This window comes from Amblyraja radiata, chromosome 4 (genome assembly GCF_010909765.2).
Source record: "Amblyraja radiata isolate CabotCenter1 chromosome 4, sAmbRad1.1.pri, whole genome shotgun sequence".
Lineage (NCBI taxonomy): Eukaryota > Metazoa > Chordata > Chondrichthyes > Rajiformes > Rajidae > Amblyraja > Amblyraja radiata.
The window spans coordinates 57066537-57081765 of record NC_045959.1 but is presented as its reverse complement, the minus strand read 5'-3'; the positions used below and the strand labels follow the sequence as shown (position 1 = coordinate 57081765).

General features: G+C 46.3%; 2 protein-coding genes across 3 annotated transcripts in view; one reads left to right on the top strand and one right to left on the bottom strand.

Annotated features, from left to right (window-relative positions):
- Window positions 1-553, bottom strand: part of ss18 (SS18 subunit of BAF chromatin remodeling complex) — a 34234-nt gene extending 33681 nt beyond the window's left edge. For both annotated transcript variants that reach the window (XM_033019503.1, XM_033019504.1), the window contains exon 1: window positions 311-553. In XM_033019503.1, coding sequence (XP_032875394.1) covers window positions 311-379 — 69 coding nt within the window. In that variant the 5' untranslated portion in view covers window positions 380-553. The remainder of the gene's footprint in view (window positions 1-310) is intronic.
- A 1552-nt stretch (window positions 554-2105) lies between these two features.
- Window positions 2106-14193, top strand: psma8 (proteasome 20S subunit alpha 8). The gene is made up of 7 exons (XM_033019502.1): window positions 2106-2260; window positions 4317-4443; window positions 6272-6396; window positions 7059-7181; window positions 9037-9156; window positions 10172-10234; window positions 11680-14193. Exons 1-7 carry the CDS (start codon window positions 2159-2161, stop codon window positions 11770-11772), a joined length of 753 nt encoding a protein of 250 aa, XP_032875393.1. The 5' UTR covers window positions 2106-2158; the 3' UTR covers window positions 11773-14193.
- Window positions 14194-15229: the final 1036 nt, after the last annotated feature.

Below are 15229 nucleotides of genomic sequence, written 5' to 3'. Positions count from 1 at the left end.
AGAGAGGAGGAACATTCCACATCATGGCCGCTGGAGCTGAAAAATCTCCCCTTGTCTTTGTGCAGATAACCCATTCAATACCAAGAACCCAGTTTCAAAAGATGAAATTAAAACACACACAAGCAAGCAGAAACACTTAAAACCCCGCCTCTGGATTAAAGTTTAACACTGTAAATGAGGACTGCAATGCAAAGATACATAATGGTCGCAGGCCCCAGGGAAGTCGAGGGGAGTGTGGCGCTCCCGCTACAATGTAACACTCGGGAGTGGATACACTACAATAAATGATACAAGCAAATTGTTAGAGTACCTTCTGAATGGCGGCAGGTGTAATTTCACCTTTCCCGCGCTGCCGCGGTGTAGCAAACGCCACCGACATCGTCTAGCGTGTGAGTGAGTGTGGAATTTCCCCTTTAATGAAACTCCCCCCTCCCTCCTCTTCCACCACCACACACAGTCAGTCCAGTGGAGCACAAATATCTCTCAACTCCGCCCCTTCTCTGATACTGAGGGCGAGTTTCGTGCCAAAACTCTGCGCGCACACACACACTCACAGTGGTAGCAACTGTGCGCAAAGAAGGGGAAAGGATTTATTTTTCACCTCCCCCAATAAATTGGTGTATGTTCGTTGCAAATATCTCTCAACCCCTCCCCTGCTCTGATATCGAGGGGGTGGGTTTCCTGCTTAAAAACTCCGCGCACACACTAGTAGCAACTGCAAAGGAGGGAGGGAGAGGAAAGGAATGTATTCAGCTTCCCCCAATAAATTGGCGAGTGTGCGCGCTTGGTTGTTGCAAAACAAATATATTTAGTTGATACCGAGGGGGTGGGATTTCTACCAAACTACACACTCACTGGTAGTAACCAAAGATCCTATAGCTTTGGTAGTAACTGCAAAGAAGGGGGGAGGATGAAGGGAAATGAGTTGTTTTCACTTCCCCCAAGAAATTGGTGTGTTATGTGTGTGTGGTTGTTGCAAAGCAAGTCTCCAACAAACAGATTAGGAAATATAATATGTGCTTTTTTTGTGTGTTGTAAACTAGGCTCCAGAAAGCAGATCAGGAAAGATACGGCGTACATTCATACATTTGTAGCCAGTAAGTGCTAAGCCCGCTTTTTGCTTGATTCTCCTTTTTAAAAAAATCAGTTCGTTTGTCTCCTCCCTCTCTAATAATATAATTCACTCCCACATCCTCTCTTTAGCAAGCATTTCATGAGGAAGACGCTGTGAAGAGCACACAAAAAAAATCAACTCCCTCCAAAAAGTGGGTGCTGGTGGAAGAAACGGGTGTACATGCATAGTTTACTCGCATAGATTGCATGCAGCTATGCATTTGTAGCATGCGGCATTGATTTTGCTGCGTGCGTAGTTTGTATGCAACAATGCTGCTTGCATGGATCGCTTGCAACAATGTATGGGTTGCATGCCGCGATGCATTTGCTGCACGCAAACTGCATACAGCAATGCATTTGGTTCCAATCAGCTCCTTGCAGCAGCCAAGAGCTCTATTCCCCTCCCCCTGCGGGACTCAGCTGGTGGTGAGAGCTCAGTAACAGTAACCACACTGGGGAGGATGGGACTTTAGTCCCCGCGATGTCAACATTAGTCCAATTCATTTGTTGTCATCGGTGTTTGCAAACGATGTATTTTAATTTAGCCGTTGCAAATGTTATCTTGAAATGGCTGGTTGTGGGTTGCCAGCAAACTAAGCTGCTTTTATGGAATTCTGCACATTCTCCACTGAAGGTTTCATCCGACCTGCAGCCCCTGGGACAAACCACTGGGCAGGGCAGGGGGGAGGCCAACACAAAACCAACTAAATTGGTGGTTAATACAAAGGCATCCAAGGAAAATCAAAATGAGTTGTTAAATATTATAGTTAGCAAGGGATAAATTCTGCATTCAACTGTTGCACGCTATTACAACCCAATAACAGAGAAACTCTCCCCCTCCTCTCCCCGTCTTTGGCTCTTCTCTCGCTGCTAACTAGATGCGCATGCGTGCGGTGCTGGCATGCGCAGTAATGGCGTTGGGGGAGCGCCGGCTCCCCGCGCATGCGTTCTGGCTGGGAGCCGGCTCCCCACGCCTGCGCAGTGGCGGAGGGGCGGCTCCCCGCGCCTGCGCACATCCAGCGGTGCCGGCGGCTGCGGCTCCCAAATGGCGGCCAGGTACGACCGCGCCATCACCGTCTTCTCGCCCGACGGGCACCTCTTCCAGGTGGAGTACGCGCAGGAGGCCGTGAAGAAAGGCTCCACTGCGGTGAGTGGGACCGCGCCCTGATGAAGCTGCACACACACATATACACGCATTGTGGCAACAACTGTGAGCAAAGAAGGGGGGAAGAGGAAGGATATTCTGCACCTCGACCTCCCCCAATAAATTAGTGTCTGTTTCTCTGTGTAGTTGTTGCAAACACACATCTATCAGCTCCTCCGCTTCTCTGACACTGAGTGGGCGGGGGGGAAGGGCTGGCACCGAGGTATCGGGCTGAAGGGCCACGGGGGAACGCTGGAAGACTCTGGGGATAGGGAAGGGCTAGTACCGAGGCGTAGGGGCTGAAGGGCCGCAGGGCGTGTGCCCCCGGGGGACTGGTGGAAGACTCCGCGGGTCAGGCAGCATCTGTGGAGGAGGGAGCAACAAAGGGATGGAGGGGATAGCACCGAGGCATCGGCCTGAAGGGCCGCTGGTCCCTCGGTCCCACACTCCACGTCTGGCCCCAATCCCCGGGCGAATGGTGGAAGCCGAGTCATAGTCTGGCTGCTTCGATTTCCTCCCACATCCCAAAGACATGCCGGTTTTTGGGTTAATGGTCCAGTCCATGTATCTGTCTAAATGTTTTATATGTTGTGGCACAGCTAGTTGAGCCGCTGCCTCACAGCGCCAGAGACCCGGATTCGAACCTGACCTCAGGTGTTGTGTGCAAAGATCTTAGAGCAGAGCTATAAGATCTTTGGTTGTGTGTATGGACTTTGCATGTTCTCCCTATGACCGTATGCATTTCCTCCGGGTGCTCTGGTTTCCTCCCACATCCCAATGATATGCGAGATTATAGATTAATTGAGCCTGTGTAAATTGCCCATGGTGTGTATGGAGTGAACGAGGAAGTGGGATAACATAGAACCAGTGTGAATATGTGGTGATTGGTCGGCATGAACTCGGTGGGCTGAAAGGCCAGTTTTCATGTAAACTCTCCAAAACATAAAAGGCTAACGAGTACTGGTGAATGAGACAGTGCCCCATGAAGATCATGAAAAATAATGACTAACATACCTACCTAAACTAGTCCAATTTCCCAAGGGTAGGAGAATCAATCATATGGAACTTCAGATGCTGGAATCTTGAGATAGTCACACAGCACGGAAACAGGCCCTTCAGCCCAACTCGCCCATGCCAACCAACCTGTCTGATCTACACTAGTCACACCTGACTGCGTTTAGCCCATATCCCTCTAAACCTGTCCTGTCTTCAACTACCTCCGGCATCTCGTTCCATATACCCACCACCCATTATACAAATAAAGTTACCACTCCGATTCCAATCTCATCTTTTCGCATTCACACTAAACCTATGTTCTCTGGTTCTCGATTCCCATACTCTGGGCAAGACACTTGATCCATTCCTCTCATGAGTTTGTACTTTCAAGAGTGCTTTATCGTCATATGTTCCAAAACCAAGTGTGACAGAAAATCAGAGATAGACTGGGACTCCATAACACCATAATAAATAACAAAAAATGTTCAGTATCTAAAAAAAACAATAGCAGTCCTGTGCCACCGGCAGCATCGCACTAGTCCTATTTACCCATGTTGGGCCTGGATCTCTCTATACTTTTCCTATCCATGTACCTATCCAAGTGTCTTTCAGATGTTGTTACTGCATCTGCCTCAACTACCTCCTCCATATACCCACCGCCCTCTATTCCGCTCATCCACGTCTATAAGATCACCCCTCAGCAGTTCATTCTTGCAACGGGGTGGCACAGCTGGAAGAGCTGCTGCCTCACAGCGCCAGATGCCTGGGTTCGATCCTGACTACACCTGCTGTCTGTGTGGAGTTTGTATGTTCTTCCTTTGACCACATATAGTTTTAAACGCGCATGCCTTTGGGATGTAGAAGGAAACCGGAGCACCCGGAAAAAATCCACCTGGTCAAATGAAGAATATGCAAAGGTCAGGATCGAACCCAGCCATCTAGCGCTGTGAGGGTTATAATTGCTCCAAGTGTGATCGATGGTCAGCTTTGAATCCTTGGGCCGAAGGGCCTGTTTCAATGTAGTGTCAACCAAAATCAATTAACATCCAATTTTTATTTTAAGGTTGGGATACGAGGGAAAGATATTGTTGTTTTGGGTGTGGAGAAAAAGTCAGTTGCAAAGCTTCAAGAAGAGAGAACGGTGCGGAAAATCTGTGCTCTCGATGATCATGTCTGTATGGCATTTGCAGGTAAGTACATCAACTTCTTTTTACTGAAACAAGGAACTGCAGATGCTGGTATACACCAAAGATAGACCAAGTGCTGGAGTAACTCAGCGGGTCAGGCAGCATCTCAGGAGAACATGGACAAGTGATGTTTTGGGATGTGCACTTCTTCAGATTGATTGTCGGATGGGGAAGAAAGCTGGAAGAGAGGAGGAGCAGGAATAGGAAAATACAGAGGAGGGTTTCTTGAATGGAAGATGCATGGACCAAGGCTAGAATTGAAAAGATAGAAGGTGTGAGGCAAAAGGATTGAAGAGCTGTAAATTGTGAAGCTAGAAGAAGGGATGTTGGTAGAAGGGGAGGGGACAAATAGATGTGAGTCCAAGTGGGGAGTGATAACAAGGGGGTGGGATAGGGGGGAAGGGTTGTTATCATCGACGTACTTTATAGAACGTAGAGTATAGAACAGTACAACACGAGAACGGGCCCTTTGGCCCACAATGTATATGCTGAATATGATGCCAAGTTACACTGATCTCCTCTGCCTGTACATGATCCATATCCCTCAATTCCCTGCACCTCCATGTGCCTATCCAAACGCCTCTTAAACACCACTATTGTACCTGCCTCATCCACCAAGTAGACACAAAATGCTGGAGTAACTCAGCGGGACAGGCAGCATCTCTGGAGAGAAGGAATGGGTGATGTTTTTGGTCGAGACCCTTCTTCAGACTGCCTCAACCCCCATCCTGGCAGCATGCTCCAGCCCCCCCATCACTTTATGTGTAAAATAAAATTGCACGGTAGATCTCCAATGAACGATCACCCTCTCATCTTAGAGCGATACCCTCTAGTTTTGGACATTTGCACCCTGGGGTTATGACTGTCTATCCCATCTATGCCTCTCCCCTGTTCACACTAGTTCTATGTTCTCACCCATTCGGGGCAGTTTACAGAGGGCCAATTAACCTGCAATACCGCACGTCTTTGGGATGTGGGAGAAAACTGAAGCACCTGGAGGAAATCCACTCGATCACAGGGAGAACGGGCAAACTCCACACAGACAGCATATGAGGTCGGGATCAATGTCCTGAATTAACAGACCTAGCAGTGTTGATCTTAACTTAATTTTTGTGTCCATGGATGTTGATTGACCTGCTGAATATTTCCAACATCTTTAGTGTTTTGTTATTGAGGGAACTCGGCTGGGGGAGTGGCACTTTTCAGAAATTCTTTGTTTGGGGCAGTGTAGTGGTAGAGTTGCTGCCTTGCTACGGGTGCTGTCTCTATGGAGTTAGTCTGTTCTCCCTGTGTGTTTTCTCCGGTTGCTCTGATTCCTCCCACACTCCAAAGACTTACTTGTTTGTAGGTTAATTGGCTTTGGTAAAACTTGTCCCCACTGTTCAGGATAGAACTAGGGTACGGGAATCGTTGGTCGGCGCGGACTGGATGAGCCGAAGGCCCTGCTTCCACGTTGTATCCCTAAACTAAATGAAATAGCCCAGTTTGTGCACAGACTACCATCTGTGGTGTTGATTGCCATGCAGTCAGGAAGCTTTTAGAGATACAGTGCAGCAACGTGCCCGTTCAGTCCGCGCCGACCAGCGGTGACCCCGTATACTAGCACTGTCCTACATACTAAGGACAATTTACTTTTCTTTTAACATACAAACCTGTACGTCTTTGTAGTATGGGAGGAAACCCACGCAGGTCACAGGGAGAACATACAAATTCGGTACAGACAGCACCCGTAGGCAAGATGGAACCTGTGTCTCTGGCGCTGAGAGGCAGTAACTCTACTGTGGCGCCACCGTGCTGCCCCGTGCCTATTCACCTCTACTTTCACCTTTAGGGCTGACGGCTGATGCTCGGATCGTCATCAACCGAGCGCGGGTGGAATGTCAGAGCCACAAACTGACTGTGGAAGACCCAGTGACTGTAGAGTACATTACACGCTTCATTGCAACTTTGAAACAGGTAAAGGTTTTTTGTACTTTTGCCCAAAAATGAATTGCACAATTATATTTCTTTGCATGTGTTGTCGCGGTGAACCAGATCATCCCTTATTGCTAACTGGCAGCCCATGAGAAATAATAATCGGCTGAAACTGATTAATGTTTTTAGCAGTGTGTTGCTGAACTACAGGCAGGACCGACGCAGTGAATGGTAGGGCTCACTGGGGAGTGTTGTAGAGCAGAGGGATCTAGGAGTGCAGGTACATAGTTCCTTGAAAGTGGCGTCACAGGTAAATAGGGTGGTCAAAAAAGCTTTTGGCACACTGGCCTTCATCGGTCAGAGTATTGAGTATAGAAGTTGGGAGGTCATGTTGCAGTTGTATGCCACATTGGTGAGGCTGCAATTTGAATATTGTGTTCAGTTCTGGGCACCATGTTACAGGAAAGTTGTTGTCTAGTGGAAAGGTTACAGAGAAGATTGTCCGTTCCCAAGGGTCTGAGCTATAGGGAGAGGTTGAGCCATGTTTAAGAAACAATTAGACAGGTACATGGATAGGACAGGTTTAGAGTGATATGGGCCAAACGTGGGCAGGTGGTTTAGATGGGACATCTTGGTCAGTGTGGACAAGTTGGGTCGAAGTGGCTGTTTCCACTCTATGACTGACACTTTAATGCTTTATTTAGCGTTACACACAAAGCAATGGTCGGAGACCTTTTGGAATCTCTGCGTTGATTGTGGGCTTTGATTTCGATGGCACTCCGCGTTTGTACCAAACTGACCCATCTGGGACATACCAAGCTTGGAAGGTAGGTGTTCCTCTACCAGAGTCTTTCACAATTATAATCTTTGCAAAGACAAGATGTGACTAAGCTTGTGCTACTTTTTTTTGCTGTGGATATAGACTCATTGACATAGGAAGTCAGAGGAGCAGAACTAGGCTGTGGGGCCCATCGAGTCTGCTCCGTCCATCCAATCATGGCTGATCTATCTTTCCCTTTCAACCCCATTCTCCAGCCTTCTCTTTTATAACTATTGACACCCTTACTAATCAAGAACCTGTCAAAGATAGACAAAGTGCTGGAGTAACTCAGCGGGTCAGGCGACATATCTGGAGAAAAGGGATGGGTGATGTTTCGGGTCATGAAACCGCAGGAGTCTGAAGAAGGGACCCGACTGGAAACGTCACCCATCCTTTTTCTCCAGCGATGCTCCCCTGAACTGCTGAGTTACACCAGCACTTTGTGTCTAACTTTGGTGGAAACTAGCATCTGCAGATCTTTGTTTCTACAAGATCCTACCAATCTCCATTTTATACTCAATGCTCAATGATTTGTCCTCCACCGTCGTCTGTGGCAATGAATTCTACAGATTCACCACCCTCTTTTATTAGCCAAATAAATTCCTCCTCTTCTCCGTTCTAAAGGTACGTCCTTTTATTCTGAGGCAGTGCCCTCTGGTACTGGACACTCCCATTAGTGGAAACATCCTCTTCCACATTCACTATCCAGGCTTTTCACTTATTTAGTTATCATATCCATCTGTCCCTGTGTGATTCTGCGTCTGGCTTGGCCATCTCTTTTCATTGTAATGATGTTGAATGATGCATAGATGAGATTACTTTAGTGATATAGCATGGAAACGGGCTCTTCGAGCAACGCCGATCATTGATCACACATTTGCACTACTCTGATCTGAAACGTCACATATGCATGCCCTCCAAAGATTCTGGCTGACCCACTGAGACACTCCGGCACTTTGTGTTCTACACAAGTTTCGAGCACATGCTGTTGCTTGTGTCGCCACATTAGTTCTATATTGTCCCACTTTCTCATTCACTCCCTACACTCCCTAACCTACAAACATGCACTTCTTTGGGATTTGGGAGGAAACCAGAGCACCCAGGGAAAATACACGCAGTCACAGGGAGAATGGATAAACTCCACACAGAATGGATAAACTCCAAACTCCGCCCGTGGTTAGGATCAAACCGGGTCTCTGACGCAGTGGACCAGTGTCTCTACCAGCTGCGTCATTGTGTCTGCATTGGCCCATATCCCACTAGCTCTTCCTGTCCAAAAAACCTATATATAAAATGTACCAATTATCTCAATAAAGTAGGATGTCTTATATATATCCTACTTTATTGAGATCATTGGTACATTTTAGAATAACTGTGTAATAACTTCTGGACCATTGATTGATTGAAAGATACAGCATTGAAACAGGCCCTTCAGCCCACCGAGTCCATGCCAACTATCGATCACCTCGTACACACTGCTTTAGTTTAGCACACTGCTTTAGTTTAGAGATACAGCATTGAAACAGGACCTTCGGCCCAACAAATTCACGCCAATCATCGATCACCCGCCCACGCTAGTTCTATGTTATTCCCATTTTCTCGTCCACTCCTTACACTAAGAGCTTCTGTAAATTGTCCCTGTAGGATAGAATTAGTGTACGAGTGATTGATGGTCCGCATGGTGGGCCTAAGGCCCTGTTTGAACGTTGTATCTCTAAAACTAATCCAGGCATCATGTTGTAGTAGTTGAAGATGCATCAGGGACATCATCTATCTTTCTATCGCCTAACACTGTCTATTCCTATACAATCAACTCTGCATGAGGGAAGTCTGGCCTGACAATATAATTTCTGTTCAAACAGGCAAATGCTATCGGTCGTAGTGCCAAGACAGTCCGAGAGTTTCTTGAAAAGAACTACACTGAAGAGGCTATAGCAACCGACAATGACACCATCAAGCTTGCTATTAAAGCCCTCCTGGAAGTAAGTAAAAATCAACATTCTGTACAGAGTTTGTATGTTTTCCCTGTGACCGTGTGGGTTTTCTCCGGGTGCTCTGGTTTCCTCCCACACTCCAAAGACATACAAGTTTGTTTAATTGGGCTCTCTAAATTGTAAATTATCCCTAGTGTTTAGGATCATGCTAGTGTACGGGGTGATCGCTGGTCGGAGCTTACTCGGTGGGCCAAAGGGCCTGTTTCTGCGTTGTATCTCTAAACTAAACTAAAATTATCAATGGCCACAGATGGCATTGTGAGTTTTGGGTATTCTCTGGTCGTGTCACTCTGGCATGAAAGAATCAACTATGCTCTCAATCTACTCTCAATCTAACTGTTTTGCAAATACAGTGAATCCTCGTTTTAACGACCCCCTTATAGCAGGTCAGATATAGTGGACGGACCTGCCAACCCATCCCCTGCTCACACCATCTCCCCGCCCCTTTAGAGCCCTGGTTTCTGACCCCACTCCTAACTTGCAAGGTGCACCAGGTAGCCCTTCTTCAACTGCCGAAAGGACACAAAGTGCTTGAGTAATTCCACAGGTCAGGATCTGTGGAGAACATGGATAGGTGACATTGGGTTCCTTTCCTCAGACTGATTCAGTCGGCTGATGTTTGTTTCACTTTAAAATTAGGCGCCGCTGCGGCTGGTCTGCAGCAGTGAGCCCTTCTTCAACGATTCAAGCAGCTGTTGTTGCCGCTCACGTGGCTCTTCAGTGTGCCCCCGCGGTCATCGTGGGGCTCCCTCCCCTCTCACCTGCTGTCGCTTCCAAGGTAGAGAATGTTGGCGTCTCCTGGGGGAGAAGGGGGAGTGGCGACGCGAAAGTCAGAAGCCGGGCTCTCCCCTCCTTCCCCCTAAATTAAACTACCTATTGTGATGTCGCTGACAAGATTGTTTTACAGAGAGCTGGCAACAACTCACTCAGTCGAATAGCCTTCTTTGCCAATAGAACTTGTTTTGCGTTTAATTTAACCCATGTTTGTACATTTTCACTTTAGGTTGTGCAGTCCGGTGGGAAAAATATCGATCTGGCCATAATCAGAAGGAATCAGGCCTTGAAGGTGGGTAGCAGTGTGATGACAGTAGGTTTTGGTTCTGCATTACCTGTGTACAGAAATGAAAATACATTGCTATTCTGGGGGCTACATTTTAGACTTTAGAGATACACCGTGGAAACAAGCCCACCAAGACCGCTCCAACCAGTGATCACCCCGTACACTAGCACTATCCTACACACAAGGGTCAATTTACAATGATACCAAACCTAGTTAACCTACAAACATGTCTGTGCCGCCCCTGAACAGGAAAAAATACATCAGTACTGTATGTTTAATTGTTGTATATACTGAACGCAGAACAATTACATTCTTATGTGCAGAATAACAGATATGTGAACATAGTATTGTTAGATAACATAATTTAAAAAAAAGGCTTGCAAATTAAATAAATCTCAATATCCCTAGTGCAATCAAGCCAGTTTGTAGTTTAGTTGGTGTTTGTAGTGTGATGCTGGTGGTTGTTGGGATGACCTGGAGGCCTTGAACCTGGAGGCCTTGTATCTAATTCCTGATGGTAGCAGCGAGATGAGAGGGCGGCCAGGGTGGTGTGGGTCTTTAATGCTGGCTGCCTTTTTGAAGCAGCCCCTCCTGTAGATCCCTTTGATGGTGATGAGGTCAGTACCTGTGATGGACTGGGCAGTGTCCCATTACTTCTTGTAATCTCCTTTGCTCCTGGGCGTTTCAGTTTGGTCTGGTTTCTTGGACTGAATAGGCTTGGAAGCCACTTTAGCTGTGGTGGCAAAACAGTAGGAGGGAGCAGCTGATGGGACGGGATTAACGTTGTGTCCCAGTGAACAAGGCAGGCCTCTGTATCATGATGCCAGAGACAAACACTGGGCTGCAAGGTGGCGCAGCGGTAGAGTTGCTGCCTCGCAGCATCAGAGACCTGGGCTTGATCCTTACAATGGGTGCCATCTGTGTTTGGAGTTTGCTCTTTTTCCCTGTGACCATGTGGGTTTTCTCCGGGTGCTCCGTTTCCTCCACATCCCAAAGACGTGCCGGTTTTTAGGTTAATCATTTTCTGTAGATTATCCCTAGTGTGTGTAAGGTAGAACTAGTGTCATAGAGCATAGAAACGTTTTTCCGACCAACATGTTTCATCTACAGTACTCCCACCTGCCCCCGTTTGGCCCATATCTCTCTAAACCTGTCCTATCCATGTAGTCTGAAGAAGGGTTTCGGCCCGAAACGTCGCCTATTTCCTTCGCTCCATAGATGCTGCTGCACCCGCTGAGTTCCTCCAGCAATTTTGTGTACCTATCCATGTACCTAAATGTTTCTTAAACGTTGCGTAGTCCCTGCCTTAACTACCTCTTTTGGTATACGCCCAACCAACTTTGTGTGAACGGGAATCGGTGGGCTGAGGATCTGTTTCCACACAGTATCTCTAAACTAAAACCCACGCTTTCTTCCATTGCAACTAACCCGGCGATTTTCCTTCTTGCCAGCTCCTCGACGCGAAAGAAATCGAATCGCTTGTCACAGAAATCGAGAAGGAAAAGGAGGAAGAGACTGAAAAGAAGAAACAGAAGAAAACCTAATTTTGAAACGTGTACCAACATTGATATTGTTACTGCTGAACATAGACATTAGTTTACAAACAGAGCACCACTGAGCGGGATACAAAATATTAAAAGGTTCAATGTTCTCTCTTGATGGGTTTCTCCTCCTCTCTCCTCCCCTCCGTGTCCGCATGATGCTGGTGTCTGGGCCATGCGGGAGGCTGCCAGCAAGGTACACAGCACAGCTCTGAGCTGCAGGTCAGTGGTGAAATTTCCTCATCTAAACATTGAGAGCCATGTTTCATGACAACAGTAGCTGTCATTGAAAGGTTGCACCTTCATTGAACAATTCATAAGCCATGAGAGCAGAATTAGGCCATTCAACCCATCGAGTCTATGCCATTCAATCTGGACTGATCTGTATTTCCCTCTCAACCCCATTCTCCTACTTTCTCAAGTGCTGGAATACATATTGTTGAAATATACTATTCCCAATCCAGCAATTAAATTTTAAAAAATCTGCACTTTTGCCATAGCTGATGTATTTTTCCATCTCAACCCATGCTGCTGCCTCTCCCTGTAACCTTTCTAAAGGAACATCCTTTTATTCTGAGGCTGTTTCCTCTGTTCCTAGACTCTCCCACTAGTGGAAACACCCTGTCCACATCCACTGTATCCATGCCTTTCACTGTTCAGTAACCAAGGTATCGTAGCTCAACATAGGCACAAAAAGCTGGAGTAACTCAACGGGACAGGCAGCATCTCTGGAGAGGTAATGGGTGACGTTTCAGGTCAAGACTCTTCTTCAGACTGTCATAGCTCAACATTGATTAAAGTGCCGAGCTTGGCACAGTGATCTTGGAGCACGTTTCCCGAGATATACATAAAACGATCCTTGTCGTGGCTTGAACATTTGTTCAAAAATCCATGCATCGAACAGGGACAAAACCCTGGGATTCTGCACGGAAAAGAATCGTTAGCGTTCCTTTATCTCTGCAAGTTGATACCTAGAACAACACGGGAACAGGTCCATCGGCCCACAATGCCTGTGCCCAGCGCGATGCCAAGACCAACTCTGTCTGCTCTTGCATAACACTTCACAAGAATATAATTGAACCAGAACTTATTCTACCATTTGAAATAATACGCAGGATGAACAAAAGCTTGATGGAAGCAACAGCTTGGACGAAACCCGTTTAAAGTTGGGCAGGAAAGTTTCAGCGACACTGGGTGCACTAGTCCAATTACATTAGCGACACGGAAGAGGTCAGACATAGTGTCGAGATCGCAGGAAGCTGAGGCTGGAGGAGGTTAGAAATTAGGCTGTGATGTTTTCCAGAGCATGGAGGGATTTAATGCTGAAGGGATGCGGCCATTTTGAGATCAGTTTTTACTTACTGAGTCGGTGAGGTCAGCACAGTGGTAGAGTTGCTGCCTCGCAGCGCCACGGACCCGGGTTCAATCTTAACTATGGATGCTGTCTGTACGGAGTTTATACGTTCTCCCTGTGACCGCATGGGTTTTCACCGGGTCCTCCCGTTTTCCTCCCACACCCCAAAGACGTACAGGTTTGAGGGTTAATTGGCTTCGGTAAGTTGTAAAATTATCCCATAGTGTGTAGGATAGTGCTACTGTATGGATTGATCTTTGGCCAGCGTGGACTTGGTGGGCTGAAGGCCCTGTTTCCCCACTGTATATCGGGTCTAAAGAATAAAAGGTGAATGAGACAATTACTATTGAGACGATGGACCTCTCCTCCCCCTCTTCCATGTGCCCCACCTCCATTTCTCCCAATATCCCATTCCCCCCCCTCTCCCCCCCTCTATAATCAGTCTGAAGAAGGGTCCTGACCTGAAACGTCACCCATCCATGTTCTCCAGAGATGGTGCCTGACCTGCTGAGTTATTCCAGCACATTGTGTCTTAACAGTGCCAGCAGGTCAGACAGGCAATGTTTTGGGTCAGGAAGGTGACTTAAAATTGAAGAGTTCAGTGTTGATTGATTTTCCCTTGATAAAACTGATATTACTGGGCAGCTGCTTGGGACGTCTGTCTACTGGTGAAGCTGCTACACAAATGAGCAATCTGTGAAAAATGTGTACTTGATGTAGGAGGGGAAGAGACACCAATGGCCTGCAGTATGCTTGTCAAATGCACTGCCCTAACCTGGGGGAAGGGAGGCACAAAACTGCCACGAACCTCATGCAATGGCACATCAAGAGATGCTCAGAATAATGTTTACAAAAGGCCTTTTAATATTTTGTAACATGCAAATTAGAGGTTGTACGGTTTGATCTGTTCTCAGCTCTTTTCCCCTGAAATGTTAATTCAGTTTTTCAGCCCTTTGGTTTTGTTTGCACATTTGAAGTTATTGTTACAGATGTGCCTTGGAATGAAAAGAGTTTTGAATTCTGCTTGAGAATGTCAAATAAATGCTCTGGCGCAATATTTGAAACTTTGATTTCTTTGTGATCATAAACAATTCTTTTTCAGTTTCTTTTAACTTATTCTATGAGTACTGACGTACAGTGAAAAGCCTTTTTTTGCTGCGAGCTGTCTAGTCAGCGGAAAGACTATTCATGATTATAATCAAGCCACTCACAGTGTACAGATCCAGGAGAAAGGAGAAAGTCTGGTAAAGTCCAATTAAAGACAGTCTGTGGGTCTCCAATGAGGTACTGTAGATTGCAGCTCAGGACCACTTTCTAGTTGTGGTAGAATGGTCCAGTTACCTGAGGTAAAAGATTTCGCATGGAGGGTGGTAGGTAAATGGAACAATCTGCCAGAGGAGGTAGTTGGGAGGTCAGGACCACCCTCCAATTGTTGATAAATAGTTAATTAGAGCAGTGATCACATTCTAACATCCTTGTATCATTTCAGCAGTGACAGTCGTGTCTTCATTTTTCCAGACCTGAAATTCTTAAATTTCTTCCCTAAGATTCTGACCCTCCATTGTATCTGGATCTAACAACTGGAATCTTCTACCCAAAAGCACTGAGATCACCTTTAGTAGTGTCACTGAAAAGGTATAAGAAGCTAGTTCATCACTGCCACTTTGAGGACAAAGAGAAATGCACAATAAATTCAGTGAAGTTCTTCCCAGAGGCCATTCGGACTGTAAATGCCAATCTCACCAGGGACTAACTCTACTGAACGTTCTTCCCTTCATTATTTATTATGTAAAAGAATATGTGTGGTATGATTGTGTCTATAATTTGTTTGGTTGTTTGGTTGTTTGTCTTTTGCGCAAAAGTCCGCGAGTATTGCCACTTTCATTTCACTGCACATCTCGTATGTGTATGTGACAAATAGACTTGACTTGACTTGACTTATAATAATAATAATAACTTTATTTATAAAGCATTTTAAACAACTGCAGTTGCCACAAAGTGCTGTACATGAGACTTATAACAGAACATAGAACAATTCTGGTTACCTGCCAAATATATTGAGGTCAAACACGCCAATAAGGAACCGCAGATGCTGGTTTACAAAGG

Coding starts and splice junctions, on each gene's coding strand:
- psma8 (XM_033019502.1), top strand. CDS start 2,159: ATGGCGGCCAGGTACGACCGCGCCATCACCGTCTTCTCGCCCGACGGG. Junction 4,444..6,271: donor TGTCTGTATGGCATTTGCAG/GTAAGTACATCA, acceptor TTTCACCTTTAG/GGCTGACGGCTGATGCTCGG. Junction 7,182..9,036: donor GGACATACCAAGCTTGGAAG/GTAGGTGTTCCT, acceptor CTGTTCAAACAG/GCAAATGCTATCGGTCGTAG.